The sequence below is a fragment of the Paramisgurnus dabryanus genome, chromosome 3, assembly GCF_030506205.2.
Source record: "Paramisgurnus dabryanus chromosome 3, PD_genome_1.1, whole genome shotgun sequence".
NCBI lineage: Eukaryota > Metazoa > Chordata > Actinopteri > Cypriniformes > Cobitidae > Paramisgurnus > Paramisgurnus dabryanus.
In genome coordinates, this window is record NC_133339.1 from 21,720,247 (window position 1) to 21,738,111 (window position 17,865).

General features: G+C 34.2%; 1 protein-coding gene across 5 annotated transcripts in view; it reads right to left on the reverse strand.

The window, feature by feature from the left end:
- LOC135768510 (trypsin-like) overlaps positions 1 to 16,519 on the reverse strand; it is a 262,331-nt gene extending 245,812 nt beyond the window's left edge. The window contains exons 1-7 of one of the 5 annotated variants that reach the window (XM_065277737.2): positions 8,152 to 8,295; positions 6,610 to 6,703; positions 5,381 to 5,401; positions 5,094 to 5,262; positions 4,744 to 5,012; positions 4,496 to 4,635; positions 3,484 to 4,077 (exon numbers count right to left, since the gene is read on the reverse strand). In XM_065277737.2, the coding sequence (XP_065133809.2) occupies positions 3,790 to 4,077; positions 4,496 to 4,635; positions 4,744 to 5,012; positions 5,094 to 5,262; positions 5,381 to 5,401; positions 6,610 to 6,703; positions 8,152 to 8,274 (1,104 nt within the window). In that variant the 5' untranslated portion in view covers positions 8,275 to 8,295 and the 3' untranslated portion in view covers positions 3,484 to 3,789. Of the gene's footprint in view, positions 1 to 3,483; positions 4,078 to 4,495; positions 4,636 to 4,743; positions 5,013 to 5,093; positions 5,263 to 5,380; positions 5,402 to 6,609; positions 6,704 to 8,151; positions 8,296 to 11,612; positions 12,541 to 12,903; positions 13,047 to 13,374; positions 13,647 to 13,722; positions 13,892 to 14,005; positions 14,027 to 16,325 lie in introns of those variants that run through there. The other 4 variants (XM_065277739.2, XM_073813885.1, XM_065277738.2 and 1 more) reach the window with 4 other exon arrangements.
- Positions 16,520 to 17,865: the final 1,346 nt, after the last annotated feature.

The window sequence follows — 17,865 nt, forward strand, 5'->3', positions numbered from 1 at the left end:
GTAAACTTACAAGGGCATGAAATTACACATCCTACAAAACTGGTGTTAGAAGAATGCTGGGAATATGGTCGCACTATGAATAGCAGTTTTGGATGGAACAGCAATAAAGAAGCAGATTATATGGGAATCAGTACTATACCTTGCAGCAAAAATATTAACTTGAGCCCAATTCCACCTTGGTTTTTCTACTATCCTGTAGTTGATCTGGAAGCTAAGAATAAAGACAAGATGGGATTGTATCAAAGTGTAGAGCAGTATATAGAAGTAATGTATAATGACACAGTACAAATATTTACAGATGCATCTAAAGAAACGGCAGGTAAAACGGGGGTATACATTCCTAAATATAATGTTATAGTACAAAAAAGAACATCAAACCACTTATCAATATTTTCTGCAGAGATGATAGCCATTATAATGGCACTTCAGTGGGTAGAAAAAGTGAAACCATATAAATCTGTTATTTTCTCAGACTCCATGTCTTCTTTAACTAGCATCCAGAGTGGGAAATCTGCATGCAGACAGGATCTTTTAGACGAAGTTCATCAGATGATTTTCAGGATAAATCAACAGAAACTAATGTTACAGTTCACTTGGGTTCCAGCACACACAGGTATTGAGGGTAATGAGAGGGCAGACAAGTTGGCAAAAGAAGCACTTAAAGCAGAACAAGTAGAAGTACAGGTTCGACTCAGCAAATCAGAACTGAAAATAATAATTAAAGATGGTGTTCATAAACTCTGGCAAGATAAAGGGGAAAAGGTAGGCATTTATATAGTATTCGACCAAATGTAATAGTTAAAATGAACAGTTCACTTTCACGACAGGAAGAAACCAGGGCCCGTATGTATAAAACATCTCAGAAATGCTCTTAAGAATAGTCTTAAGCTATGACTTAAGTGTCAAAAAATTCTTAGTAAGGAGTAGGACCAGTTTGAGAATAGAAGACGTTTATAAAGAAGCTGAAAGCAACTTTCAGTAAAGTGTAAGACTCATTCATAAGTGCTGACTTAAGTGCCGCAAACTGAGGCCTACGATTTCAACCTAAAATGGCCGCCCTTAACCTCTGAATCAGCCAATAGAAAGCCGGCAATGTTATACAGTCACAGCAGCATGTGACACCATACATTTATGTATCATGAAGACATTCAAATTATATTAGTATTTAGATATTTTAATTTAAATTTGCTTCAAAAAATGTTTAACAATATTACAAATAACCATTTTGCACCATTTTTAACATGTTAATGAAATAGACAAACATAATGTTATTTAAAAAATTAAGATGATTAATCACATTATTTTAACTTCACTCACAAGCTGTTTATAAAGAAAAGACTAAAGTTTGCAAACACTTAGATAAAAAATACTTTGATGATCAAGCCTGAACAAGATGATCAAGTTAAGTTGGATTTCTCCACTTAAACACAATTGTAATTTTTGCCATCTTTGTCACTTTCACCTTTGGCTTGCTCACTGCTAACATTACTAACATTATGTTTTGGGTCAGGGTTTTATACTCTATTAATATCACTTTACATGTAATGATGTCACTGCAATCTTGTACTTCACATTTTTTGTAGATTTTATTTACATTTTATGGTATTTTATTTACCTATCATAAACTGTAAAATGTAAAAGCGGCTCTACTTAAAAAACTTACTTCAATTGTTAACACCTAATATTTAAACATTTTTAACTTTAATTATTTCACTTAAACTGAGAAATTTAAGTTGAAAAAACATTACATTTTAGGCATTATCAATAATTTGATCCAACTTTAACTTTTTACAGTGTATATTATTCAAATTTATATACATTATACCATTGCTGTCTTGATAATCCCATAAAAATTATTGGTGCAAGCACTTGAATGTGCTTTTTTTACTAATATACATCTTATACATATTATATTGTGTAATATAATATACATTGTATAAAAACCCTATACTCTTTATATTTCATAATGTTATATTAATTCCTGTCTACTGTCTATATACTACTAACATGTATTTATTGTACATTTTCTGCTCTGCAACAATGCAACAATAATTGTTTTCAAAAGTGCTATAAAAATACATTTGAATTAAAGTCATTCTAACACATTCTTTGTTGTAAAGTGCATCCTCCGCCTCTCTGCTGCCCTCTTGTTACTCTTAACTAGGTTAAGAGACCTCTCCAGCTCTCTTAAATAATTTAGGAGCTGAGACCTAGTTTTAACACTTAGGAGGCTTTATAAATCAAACTTTTTCTTAAGTCTAGGAATAAGAGAGTAAAATTACATCATTCTTAGAATTTTGACACACTTAAGACTAAAATTTTACTCTGAGCGGCTTTATACATACGGGCCCTGGCTAACAAGGCTAAGGTCAGGACATACAGGACTGAACAGTGGCTTACATAAAATAGGGAAACATGAGACAGGAATGTGCCCATATTGTACAGAAATAGAAACCATGAAGCATGTACTTCTGATATGTAGGCAGTATTCTGAAGAGAGAGAAAACTGAAGAGGGTAACAAAGAACTCTCTGACTTTAAGCAACCTGTTGAGTCTATCTGGAACACAGTCTATAAGCAAAGCAGTGATAGAGTATCTAAAAGAAACACAACTAGCAAGAAGACTTTAGGCCAATTATGTTTTTTTTTTTTTGATATACGTTTATTTTTGACTTGGCAATGTGATCACACCTCAATCCAGTAGATGGCGGTAATGCACAAAGATTGTACACTGCCAATAAAATTCACTGAAGAAGAAGAAGTTTGGGGGGGATTCTTACAAGAATAAAAGGTAATTCTGACTGCAAATAATTGAGTTGTTAAGTTTTTTGTCTAACAACAAAATGTATAATTGAATTGAAGAACAGGGAACATATATATTAGTCGCTGTCCTTCCGAAACCTTATAAACATATGTACACATACACACACATTCTGGTTTCTATGTTTTGTGGGGACATTCCATAGACGTAATGCATTTTATTCTGTACAAACTGTATATTCTATTCCCCTTACCTACCCCAACCATCACAGAAACGCTTCTCATACTTCACATTTTAAAGAAACATCTTTCTGTTTGATTTATAAGCTTGTTTCCTCATGGGGACCTCAAAGTGTCCCCACAAGGTCACAAAAATACTGGTATTCCTATCTATGTGGGGACAATTGGTCATGAAACAGCAATGCATGTAGGTGGCTGTTTATTCTTGAAATAATGATTGACAGCACTGGATAATGGCATGAAACACACTGCCTGAACTTTCGGCTAGTAGAGATCTGAGAGATCGAAGTTTCTGTGAGTTATGGTATTATTTGGGTGCACGTCACCATGGCTTTCTAAGAAATATATTTTCTAGGAAATATATTGCCTAGAAAAGAGGAGTCACGCTGCACGCAACAAAAGCTGTTAATCATGTTTGCTCATGGTGTAATCAGTTGTACACAACATACTGACAGACAAATATTTTTTGTATACATGACATTTATTCTGTTTAGACTGTGTTAACTCATTAAAATTAAATACATTTTCAAAAATTTGATCATTTCAGCTTTTCAACCGTTAGTCAGACTTCGAGATGAAGTATAACAAAAGTGGCTGCAGTGCATTATTTGTAAATGAAAATCTGTTAAAATATCAGTTCTGATTTCAAGTCAAGATTTGGCTTCAATACATATTAGCAAACATTCCCATGCTTTAAAGAGAGAAAAGCTTTTGAAAGTTTTTTAAAACAGTCAGGTTTAAATGAAATAGTGTAATAGCCTGTTAAACAACAAAAGTAACCTCCATAATTTTAGTATAGGAACAATAGAGTAATAATAGTAAATATATGAAACAGACTAACTACAAAATAGTTGGATGAGTCATTACTAAAGCTGGTGTCAGTGGTATCAACGGAGGAGAACCTAACAAAACCAGGCTGGTCGCTGGATATATGAGAAACAATCCAGTTCTCGTAACTAGAGACTTTTGTGTACACACCGGGAAATCCAGGTTCAGCACAGCCTTGACCAAAACTCACAATTCCACATTGAATCCACTGAGTGCCTTTCCTAACCACCAGTGGTCCTCCAGAATCACCCTGCATTGACCAAAAATTAACAGGCATACACACTGTAAAAAAAGATTTGTTGGTTCAACTTAAAGTAAGTGTTCATGGAGCCTTAAATTTAAGTTTATTCAATTTTTTAAGTTAAATTAACTCAACGTTTTAAGGCAGCACCTGAACACTTAAAGTTAAACCAACAAGTATTAGTGCAGTGTACAAGTCGTAAAGGCATGTTTGATACCTCACCAAAAAATGTATTTAAGATACTTGTGTGTATGTTATTATTATATACATCTGTATTTTTTGATGAACGGCAAAGAATCTGGAAATCTATATTGATTTTCCTATTGACACACTAAAGCAAAAATATAACCAATATTATTTTTTGTGTATGTGTATATCTTGCATATGACATTTAATATTTAGGATTAAAAGAATGACTAAATTGTACCTGACATGAGTCTTTTCCTCCCTGACTTAATCCAGCACATATCATGTTGTCTGTAATATCTGGTCCGTAGGCATTTTGGCAAGAACTTTCACTCACAATTGGTATGTCCACTTCCTGTAGGATGGTGGGGAGTTGGTTGGCTATAACATGTAGATCGAAGAATAAATGTCATCATTTTAAAAACATTACTCTTAATAGCTATTTCTTGTAAGTTTTGTAAGACGGATGTTTAATACGCGTTCACTCACAATTAGGGTCGACTTTTCCCCATCCTGTGATCCAGCTCAAAGTACCTGCACCAACCGTGCTACCCGTTCCAGCCAGACAGACAGGCTGAATATAATTACTGTACACCACAGGAGATGAGAGCCGAAGGAGAGCCAAATCATTGTTTTCTGTCAAATTGCTATAGGAAGGATGTGTGAAAACCTGAGACACTGTACTGGACATTTCATTTGGGTTTGAATCTGTTTGGCTTTGACGTCCTATGTACACCACGATGGTGTTTGTAGAAACACTATTAATGGAAAAAATCAGTTTTAGCTTTTTTGTGATCATCTATCAAGTTATGTCTTTGTGTGAGCTTCAAATAATGTACCTCGTAAAGCAGTGAGCTGCAGACAAAATCCAAGAATGACTGATTAGACTCCCACCACAGAAATGGCCTCCATAGGTGCTACTTTGCAAGCTTACTTGCCAGGGCCAAGACCCTGCCGATGCATCCTCCCCTCCAACAATTTTGGTGTTAAGCGGGGCTTGGCCACACTCTGATAGGAGGAGGAAATTTATGAAAATTCCCTACTGAAACACCTCACAAACATCCGAAACACATTCTGTATGGAACGCTTAATGAGGTTTATGACCATTGTGAGTGTAATCACTTACCAAATGCCTGGCAAAATGAACCTGTGAATAGACCAAAGCATGACAAAAATAAGATAATGTTGGTGAAAACACTGCCAGAGTTGATTTGTTCAGTTTGAGTCATCATTATTTTGTCTTCTACAGTAACATATTCACATTAAGATATTACAAGATATTGCCTTCACACAAACTAAATATTTAAGGGATACTCAAAATACTTAAATTTACATATGATGAACATAATGATGTGGTCAGTCCAGTGAGCTTAACAAAATTATAATCTATTAAAGCTTCTGTTAAAGCATGTTGGTTAAGTTACTATGAGGTAAATTACAAAGGTATTTCAACAATGCTAAAGATGATCCAGGCTGTAAATAACTACACATCTTAAAACTTTTCAAAAAATTTATTAATGACGTTGTTAATTATTCTTTGATAAAATTATGTGTCATACTGTAGATTTTAGACACTGAAAGGCATTTAACAGTAAATCTAAAGAAAATAAACATTTACTTTATTTTTTGATTATTTATGTTTGACTTATACAAGACAAGTGTTTTAACTAGAGATGCACCGATATATCAGAATAATAAGAGAATAACAATAATAAAAGCCTCACAAATATTCAGGAATGCTTTTAAAATAGTTTTGATAACGTTTAAATGTATTTCATTTTAACAACAATAATAACTTTGTAGGAAACTAATGGATAAATCTATACAATATGGTTTCATACATTAAAATAGGTAGCAAAGGGGCAAAATATTTGTTCACAGCATTATTATTATTGATCCCTGTTCATGTCATTTAATACAAACGTAGGTGTGTTCTGTTAATGATTTAAAAATCTGTTTAAAAATGTTTTACTAAATATTAAAAATACCAGATTAATTCATTCCTGTAGAAATTCATTTTTAGTTTTTAGTTAGTAAACTAATAACTTCGCTGTAAATGTTACCAGAAATAAAATGTAGGCCTATTTCAGGCAAAATTTTATTTGTTTACCAATTTAACCATTTTAAACAAACATTTTTAAATCAAAAGACATTTAAGCATAACAGTTTGCATTTCTCAATCATGAAAAACAGTACTTCTGTCAAGTATGTCAAACCAGCTGTTTTGAGTATACGTTTGTGTAAGATACAAAAGACCTTTGCAAATTCAAAGGGAATACAATTAGCCAGGCTACAAAAATATGATCAACATTGATGGAAATTTTACCACATTAAAAATAATTTTGTAGATTGTACCTGATATATTGAGAAGTATGACTCCAGCAATACACACACATAAAGCATTAAACTTCATCTTCTGGTGTGTGTAGTATCCTCCACCATCAAGAGTCTAATGACATGAAAGGTAAATACTCTCAGCTTGTATAATTGGGCTCTGAAACCCCCATCCCACTTCACCGTCTATACCTGACACACCTTGTCTAAGAATAGATTGTTAATTATGTGCCTCCAGTAATATTTAAGTTAGACACCCATCTGTGTTACCACATTAGCATGCACAAGTGCCTAAAATTCAAAACTGTCACTTTAATTTTTTTTTGTTATAAAATAGCATGTCACAACAAGTTAACTTCTTTATTAGGTAAGCTTTATATTCCTCATCTTTTGTCTTTGATCCATATTGAATTTCCTGCTAATAAACCTCCCACATCTTGCTGGACAGAAAATATATACTAATTAACAAAAAAAAAACTACAATGCCTAGTGCATTTACTAATGGATTTTAATTTGAGTTAACAAATACAACCTTTATTGTAAAATATTACCTGATTGTTACACATAATTTCTCATTATTAGAAATTAATAAAAAACAAACTAACGCAGCAAAGTAATATTTTAAATCACCGGTAGAGAAGTGATAACCCACACTCTCAGGAAAAAACGAAAAAATTGGTAGCCTACCTTTTTGTCACTGGCACTTATTTCAAAAAGGTACTAAATATGTACAATTTAGGTACCTTTTAGGTATTAAAGTGTACTGTTTTAAAAAAGGTACAGCCCCAGTGACAATTGTTGTTGTACCCTCATGTACCTTTATTTCCGAGAGTGAACAACACACAAAATTAGCCGAAACGCTTTACATCTGACACACCTACTAGTCTTGTCTCATGCTATCGTGACGCCCGCTTACCTTACCAACACATACCTGTAGGCTATAGATTCCATGTCAATTAAGTTATCTGACGGACAGTTATTGTTATTCATCAGTAGGCTACTTCCACATTGTTTCCTGCACGTGTATGGGTTTGTGTGTGTTCTCCCTTTCTCTTTTGTGCATCTAGCAGTTTTTGGTAGGATCTTTAGTTTCTGAGAAATTCGGTTTCACGGGCGGAGCTTACGTGAATATTCATAAACGTCTAAAACTTCTACAACACGTAATTAGCAACATGTTAGGCCGGTTTTTGCTATTTTTGCTGTTGCGGACAAAACCCCGCGGATCGCGACCAATCGGCGTTCCTTGCAGTTGCCGAGCTCCAGCTCGTTAAGTATAATCAGCAACGTGATCAAAGACGATATTTCAAACCTGTTAGAAATTCGCTTGTTTGGCTGGATGCCTAAATTTAGACTTGAGCAGGCGGCTGCAGTGAAGGGGTTAGTGATAAAAAGCATGCAAGTGGAACCACAGAAGAGAGTTGGTTATAAGTAGAATCAATGAAGGTAAACTGTTCATGGAAATGTTACTGGAAAATGTTAATTAGTAAATGGTGGAACGTATAAATCTACGGTGGTGATTTATAGACTACAAATTCTTTATCGAATATGTTGTAGTATTGTTACCTCGTTTGCATTGTGTATGCACGCAGCTATGACAAGGAGGACAAGACAACGACAGATGAGAAGAAACCTCGCGTAGTTGGTAGTTTTTGCAATCCTATTGTGTGAGCTTGCCATTAGATTCATTAGGTAATGAGCATGTGCCACCAGCTGTAGCCTACGTTTGTGATGATTAGAGTAACTTAGTTCAGTTAGGACGTCACTGACACTGAAAGTTTTCTTTTGTTAGGGGTGTAACCTATAGTTAGGGGGCGTGCACACCAAAGCTTGTTTACGCGGCTTTAAATGCCCGGATTACTTTATATTTCAGCTGACTAGCTTTCTTCAGCTGAGCGCTTTGGTTGCTGAGATTCTTCTGCTCCTACTGCGCAGACTCAAGAACCAAGATGTCAGTGTCGTATCGGAACACTGGGGGCTTCACTTTTCACCAATGGAAGAGAAAGAACAGGCGCCATCCATATTTTTTACAATCTATGCTTCTGCTTGACATTGACGAGCTGAGCTTTTCACCCAAAGTCAAATATTTCTCAACTCCTGGTGCTGAAAAACCGCAGAGCGCCGGCTTTCAGCACTGAACAAACTGCCAGCTGTTGGCTTTTTTGAAAACGCTGCGCTTCCATTGGAAACAATTGAAAAAATATACCAGCCATGGGCATAAAAGCTTTGGTGTGCATGCCACGCCCCCTTAGGGGCTGGACAAACCAAAAGGACGCCGATTGCCAGCTGTTTTTCAGCTGAGTGCCAGCTATCTTCAGCTGAGCGCTTTGGTAGCTGTGATACTTCAGTTGCGAGCCGGTTGGTTGCTGTGGTAATGTCCCGCCCCTCCTACACTGTGATTGGGCGGCCGTTTGAGAACTGACATTGACAAGCGGAGCTCTTTTGAATCTCTTTTTGAATCTCTTTCAACTCTCGACGCTCAGCGCCGAGCGCGGAAAAACCACCGAGCGCCGGTTTTCAGCGCGGAAAAAACCCGCTAGCTGCTGCCTTATTTGAAAAACGCCGAGCTTCCATTGGAAACAATTGAAAAAATTGCGCCGGCCGCGGGCGTAAAGGTTTTGGTGTACACAACCCCTTAGTGTATAGTTTTTTCAACCCCTTGAGAGTCAGCTGACATTGGCTTAACTAAGAACTCTCTTCTACGTTACATTATTACAACGCTCGATATACGGTTTAATCTTAGCCGCTAGGCTACTTTGCAACTTATGTTGTCCACCTATTTTTCAGTGTTTTCTTCTGATTTTATTAATATAAATCTGCTTTGAAAAATTAAACAATTGTGAAAAGCGCTATATAAATAAAATTTTATTGCATTGAATAGTGTAGTTTTATTTAGGCTAGTTCTTTTCATCCCTCTTATCTGTCATGTGTGAAATTCTCTCCTTGTTAATATTGTATATTATTATTATTATTATTATTATCATTTATCACTTACACCTACTGGCACCTGTATATAATAAATTCACCTTATATTGTATGGCTGCGTCCTTGTCTTCTTTGTTCCAAATGCTTACTTTTCTCGATAAAATATTAAAATTAATTTACATCAAGTTATTGCCCTGAACTTTTATTTGGGCCATAACATATAAAAACAAAGGGCAGTCTTGTGTCACTGCCTAACATGTTTGTCTGCTAGTAAGCCTGAAAAGCACATGAATGGCATCTGATTGAACAGATGAAAGGGATTTCTTTCTAAGCTAATCTTTAAATGTAGCAATGGTGTTTTGATCACATGCAAAAACCGGTTTCCTGCAAAAATGTTGCCAGTTTAGTCAATGAAACAAGGCAGGTGCCTTAGGTTTGCAACACATCTTTATTTCCACTGGATGGCACCACATCTAAGGCTTCAATGTAAAATTGAGTTAAGGCTTGAAATGGGCTTTGTGACATCTGTTCTATCTTGTGACAAAGCCTCCTAGTTCAATTTTGTCTTATTTCAGATAAATTTCTGTGTCAAAATTGCAGTAACATGTTTGACTGGCTGAAGAAAAAACTTTCAAGGCATTTTTCTCCGCTTCAGTGTTTGCGTAGTTACTGCCCTTAGCCTTTAGAGGGCAGCATTGTCATCTATATTTGACCATAATGAAATTCTTATTTTGTCAATTTCTCCCAATAAAAATGGGGTATAGGGCAGGGGTGTCCAAATTCAGTTCTGGAGGGCCGGTGTGCAGAGTTTAGGTGTGTTTGATTAGGGTTAGAAAAAACACTGCAGAGACACCAGGGGCCCGTTTCAGAAAGAGATTAAGTGCAAACTCTGATGTTAAACCTAAAATAAGGGTGAAGTCAAAATAAAGTATGTATGAATAAAAAAAAACATATGCAATGGAAACCATTTTACAGTATAAGGATGTAGTGCAGTTAATTATAAAGTGACAAATGTGACCCAGTCTGTAAAACCCAGCTAAAGTCATTTTTTTGTAGTTGGCTGTTTCTACATAAAATCATCCTACGTAATGTGAAGAACTCTGTGAAAATATAACTTTGATATCTTCAATATAACCGAGCAGTGCTGTCAAATATTGAAATCAGTGATCAAAAACTTTGATGCTCGTAATTTTATAATTACATTATGAGACTTGAGCCTGGATTTCATAAGACAGGTTCAAATAATGTCGTGTCAAAACATGTGACATGAAAGCTTGTCACTCACAAATACTCAAGAGCTTAAGTGTCAAATGTAATGTGTCAACACACCAAACACTGCTATTTCATTGAATACAATGCAAAATATCCAAGAAAGTTTGTTCTTCATATGGTCTGTAAATAATTCTGAAATTGAAGGATTTCTGGTTTCAAGTTTTCAGTGTCTTTTCTTAACCACTGTCACACAGGGCTGGACTACTGGAGTGAACAAAGGGACAAAGCTCTAGTTCAAAATGTAGAGGATTTTTATCCAAAATGGTCTTTAAACTGTTTACAAATTATATTTATAAATATGGTTGGATTGAGGGCTATTAATTTACTTTCTGATAAACTGTGAAAATTGGCCAACTCTGCATGTCACCTATTAAGTGAAATGCACAATGTATTACTGAAATCAGTATACACAAATTCACCTTTCAAGTCTTAAGTAATAGTAAACAAATCTGACTTGCTTTCCTAAAAGGTGGAGGTCGGACCTTCGACTTGGCTCAAACTTTGAGTTAAACCCCTAGGCTACAGAAGAGGATAAAACGATGTCAGTGAAAACAGGGGTGGAGAAGAGATGCCGGAGTTATTGTCACATGCAGGGTGAATGTTGAATGATTGACAGGACTGGAAGATCAGGCTTCTTCTGACTTTATATTGTTTTTGTTATTATTTTTATCTGCCATGACACTCGCTGTGATTGGCCCATACGCATTGTGAATGTTAGGGTAGAGATCTGGTGATCAACAAAGCCACAATTACCATAATATTCCCTGGGACAATAACTTTCAATAAGCTTTGTTACTGTCTGGTGCCTATTATATTAAAAAAAGTCACGCTATAATTAGCAAGCATTTTTTATTATGTTTGCCCATATGACACCAAGTGCAACATAAAGAAATACATTTTTTCTCTTTTGACTGTGTAACATGTAAACTCATTCAAGTTAACCTCCTAAGACCTGAATGTTCACATATGTGGACATAATTTAAAAATAAAGTAAACATTTTTTTTTTTTTGCACCATAATACTTAATTCTGTGGAACTGTAACCTGTTGTACACAAACATGGACAAAAACACTGCTTCATGTTCTTAGAAAACAATTTGGTCATTATATTTATTGGTTCTTCCTAACCCCAAAACATCTGGTAGAAATGTGAAAAAAGACAACTCAAAACTTGGGTCTTAGGAGGTTAAATACATTTTTAGTAATTTGGTAATTTTGATCTTAAAGATTAAGTATAACAAAAGTGCCTGCAGTGCATTAATATTAATAAACATTAGTTCATGAAAATCAGTTAAAATATCAGTTCTGATTAAAAGTCAAGATTTGGCTATTCATTCTGACTTTATACATACTAGCAAACATTCTCTTGCTGAAAAGAGAAAAAAATATTTGACAGTTTAAAAAAAATCAGATTTACAATAAATACTATAGCCTATTAATACTAAACAACAAGACCCCCTACTTCCCCCCACTTTTAGTATAGGAATAATAGAATAATAATAGTAAATATATGAAACAGAGAAAATACAAAGTAGTTAGTTGAGTCATTGCTAGCGGTAACGCTGGAGTCAGTGGAGGAGAACTGAACAAAAGCAGGCTGGTCGCTGGTTATTTTAGAGATAATCCAGTTCTGGTAATTGGCGACTTTTGAGTACACACCAGGAAATCCAGGTTGAGCACAGCCTTGACCAAAACTCACAATTCCACACTGAATCCATTGGGTGCCGTTCTTAACTACCAGTGGTCCTCCAGAATCACCCTGCATTGACCAAAAATTAAGTATTAAAGGCATACATACCTAACCGAAAGATTTATTGTTAAGTTATTTATGTCTAGGTTATTATTATTATATATATCTGTTTTTTAAGTGAATGGCAAAGAATATTGTAAATTTACTAAAGCAAAAAAAAAAAACACAAATCAAAATACTGGGTTATTTTCAACCCAGTGCTGCTGGGTCAAAAAGGGACAAACCCAACCCGTTGGGTTGTAATTTAACCTATGAGTTCACATTTAATGGTTGGGTTTGTCCCTTTTTGACCCAACACTGAGTTGAAAAAAGCAGCATTTTTATAGAGTGTATGTGCTTAAGACAGTTAATTAAAGAATAACTGAATTGTACCTGACATGAGTCTTTTCCTCCCTGATTTAACAATCCAGCACATATCATGTTGTCTGTGAGATCCTGTAAGTAGGCATTTTTGCAAGCACTGTCACTCACAATTGGTATCTCCACTTCCTGCAGGATTTCAGGCATTTGGTTGGCTGTAACATGTGGTGAAAAATGTCATTGTTTAAAAACATTACTTTTAATAGTTAAGTTGTTGTGATGCTTTGTGCTAAGCTTACACTCTTAAAATGCCAGGGTTATTTTGACCAATAATGGATCAATATTGGACAAAACACATGCTTGGGTTAAAAATTATCCCATGTTGCCTTACAAATGACCCAATGTTGGGTTGTTGTTATGCAAATGCAACAACAGTTGGATCAATTTTAACCCAGCGGTGTGTTCTGTCCAAAATGGGTGAAAAATAACCCAGACATTTTTAGAGTGTAGAAGACTGATGATGTTTAATACGTGTTCACTCACTGGTAGGATTGACCGTTCCCCATCCTGTGATCCAGCTCTTAGTACCTGCACCAAACTTGCTACCTGTTCCAGCCAGACAGACAGGCTGAATATAATTACTGAACTCCACAGGAGATGAGAGCTGAAGGAGAGCTATGTCATTGTCTTCTTTTGAACTTATATAGGAAGGATGATTGATAACTTGAATTACTCCACTGGACTTTTGATTTGGGTTTGAACCTGTTTGGCTGTGACGTCCAATGTACACCGTGATGGTATTTGTAGGACCGTTGCTAATAGACAAAATCATGTTTAGCTTTTTTATGATCATCTACAGTTACGTCTTTGTGTAAGCTTTAAACTTTATACCTTTTAAAGCAGTGAGCTGCAGACAAAACCCAGGAATGACTGATTAGACTCCCGCCACAGAAATGTTGTCCATTGGTGTTATTTTGTACGCTTACTTGCCAGGGCCAAGACCCTGCAGATGCATCCTGCCCTCCAATAATTTTGGTGTTAAGCGGAGCTTGGCCACATACTAATTGAAAAAGAAAATGTATGAGAACTCCCTGTTAAAATGCCTTACAAACATCTGAAACACATTCTGGAATGCTTAATAAGGTTTATGATCATTATAAGTGAAAGCACTTACCAAATGCCTGGCAAAATGAACCTGTGATGGACCAAAGAGTGACAAAAATAAGATGATTGTGAGTTAATTTGTGAAAGTATTTTGTTAAAGATCAGATTCAGAACAATTATCAAAACATACACGGGGTGTAATAAAAAGAAATTTCACAATTATTATTTAGCTTTTTTTTCCATTTACATACCAATTACTCAAATTAAGATCTACAAGATATTGCTTTCACACAAACAAAATATTTCAGGGATAGGCAAGATGATTTTATTTACATGAAAAGATCATAAAAGCCGACATGGTCACTCCAATGGGCTTAGCTAAATTGAGATCTATAGTATTTTTTAATTTATGTATTTTATTAAGTTTCTGTCAAAGTGTTCTGGAATAGTGAAGTCACTTGGTGATCAATTACATAGGTATTTCAACAATGCTAAAGATCCAGGTTGTAAACTACTATGCATATTAAAAATTTCAACACATCAAAAAATATATTAATGATGTTTCATTTCTTAAACTTAATATCAAAATATCAATATTTTATTGATTTTAGATCAATGATTTAACAGTGAATCTAAAGAAAATAAACATATTGGAGAGGTTTCCCATACAGGGTTTAGATTATCCAGGACTAGGCCATAGTTATATTAGGACATTTAAGTGTTTTTCATAAATAAACATCACAAAACAACAATACTGGTGGTGTGCATCTTGAGACAAAACCACAGCACTGATATATGTTAAAATATGTTAGTGCAAGATGTTTTTAAAGTAAGGCAGCTCAAACATGCATATTAGTCTGGGACTAGGATACACCTGTCCGCGAAACCGTCACTTATTTCTAATTGCTTTGTAATCAGATTATTTATCCTTGACTTGCACTACATATCAAGTGTTTAAACACACAATTATGCTTTACTAGTATTCTATAATTGGATAACCATAATAAAAACCAGGGATGTGTTTAAAATATTTTGATAAGGTTTAAATGTAGAAACACTTTGTAGAAAATTAATGGGTAAATATTAAATATATATGAAACGTGAAAAAAGGGGAATCCAAGGCACTCTTCATATATCAAAAGGTAAAAAGCCTTTATTTAAATATGGCTATAACATTAAAAACATATAACAGGGCAGTAACCCACGCGTAGCGGCACAGATAGCCTTCTTCAGGGTATGGCTTTTTACCTTTTGATATATGAAGAGTGCCTTGGATTCCCCTTTTTTTCACGTTTTGTATACCATACACCAAAGAGCACCTAACTAATTTTTCCCAAACAAAATTTTTTCAGGTATTTTTGAGCCCTTTGGGTTTTTTTCTGATTTCATTAAATATATATGGTTTCTACCATTAAAATAGGTTAGCTCTATAATCTTACCTAGTTTAATATAATATAATATAATATAATATAATATAATATAATATAATATAATATAATATAATATAATATAATATAATATAATATAATATAATGGATTGCCATTACAATATAATATCACATCATATCATATCATATCCTATCCAATCATATCAAATCAATCATGTCATATCCAATCATATCATATCCTATCTTATCCAATCATATCATTTCATATCATATCATATCAATCATATCATATCATATCATATCATATCATATCAATCATATCATATCATATCATATCATATAATATACTATACTATCATATAATATCATATCATATAATATAACTATAAAATATTTGTTCACAGCATTATAGTTATTGATCGTTAATGTAATTTAATACAAATGTAGGTCTATTCATTTAATGTTAATGATTCAAAAATCTGTTTTTAAAATGTTTTAGTAAATATTAAAAATAACTAAAATGAATAAACTCTTGAAAAAAATATAGTTCATTGTTAGTTTTTAGTTATTTACTAATGTAGTTCATGTATTACTACATTTTATTTGAGTGTAAATAAAATGTATTACAGGCACAATTTATATTTGTTTACCAATTTAACCAATTTGAGAACTTTTAAATTAAAAGATATTTAAGCAAAACAGTTTACATTTCTCAATCATGAAATTATTCTGTCAAATATATCAAAACAAGTTTGTGTTAAATACAAAAAACCTTTGCAAAAGAAATTCTGTCACAAATGGTGCTTAAAAGGTTCTTCACAGTGATGCCATAAAATAACAATTTTTTGTTTCTCAAAGAACCATTTAGTCAAAGGTTCTTAAAGAACCATTCATTGTTAAGCACCTTCATTGTTAAGAGTATAGCTTATCTTTATAAAACAAAAAATTATCAAAATTGGTGGTTATTTTGCCACATTAAAAATATTTTTTTTTAGATCTTACCTGATATATTGAGAAGTATGACTCCAGCAACACACAAGCACACTGAATTAAACTTCATCTTCTGATGTGTTTAGTATCCTCCACTGTGAAGAAGGTAAATACTCTTAGCTTTTTAAGAAGTTCTCCCAATTGACTTGCCTTGTCTGATGGGATGTCTTTTATTGTGCCTCCTGTAGTATTTACAGTACACACCCGTCTGTGTTACCTCAATAGCATTTCACAAGTGCCTAAAATACCAAATTGTCACTTACAATTTTTTTATAAAATAGCGTACTGAACGTCACAACAAGTCACAAAACTATTTCTTCTTTATGTAAGCTTTTTCTTGTTTGTCTTTTGCCTATGATCCATGCTATTGAATGGACTGTTTTGCTCCTATAATAAACCTCCCCATAAGCGTCTTGCTGGATAGACAATGTAATGAAAAAAGAATAAACATACCCAGTTACTTTAATTCTGTGTTTTCAACTATACAATGTTGAAAACAATTTCCATTGGCACAGACTATATTTTTAAAATGAGTTTTTGCTGACATCAATAGAAAATTGCATGTGTATATCTGTGTATAAACAAAATATGTTGAGTTTCAAAGTTGCTGATAGTTTAATAAAGTATCATTTTGAAATGTTTCAAAATTTCCTGCTACATAAGTGGTTTATAATTAGATCTTCTCTCTATTCATTCTCCTTTTATTCCATTTCTCTTATTGTAAGAGCCTTCTTTTTAGGGAGGATATATTTTAAAGATGATGCATCCATTGATGATCTTGTTTAACTTGTTTCATTATGGAGAAACTTAAGCATGCTTCACTTAAACTCTGATGAATGGTGGGTGATCAACTGTAGATTCTTCAGAAGTAGTTTTTTCAAAGGGCAGTTGTGGCCTAATGGTTAGAAAATATGGCTTATAATGAAAGGCATGGCCTGAGAGTTCGAGTCCAGCAGGTGCAAATGAGGTGCCCTTGAGCAAGGCACCTGTCCATTGCTCCCGGGCACTGCAGGGATAGCTGTCCACTGCTCTGGGTGTGCGTGTGTTCACTGGATGGGTTAAATGTTGAGGTCACATTCCAAGTATGGGGTACTATACATTGGTCATTATGTCACTTGCACTTCTTAATAAATAACTTACTATTTTCTAGTATTATAATTTCAATAAATGTAAATAAATAAAATGTAAATGACAAAGCACTGACAAAAATAAATTTTCACAGAGAGGTTTATAAATATACATATTCAGTTAAGAATTTTTGTTTGTAGATAACATCAGTAACGTACAATGGCGTAACAACCATGTGAATGTATCATCACATGTCATAGATGGCATTTTCTTGCGAATGTTTGCGCAGGTTTATAGCCTTATTTGTTTGTTCTGTAAATTCTTTAAGGGTGTGCGTCAGAAAGCCGACTATATATAACAAGTGCATAGAGCTTCCCTAAATATTATGTGGTAGATTGACAACTGCAGGAAGTCCTCTGGTTTTACCTGTTGTGTGACTTTATGGGTGAACTAGCAAGCATGCTTCACTTATGAAATTTCAAAT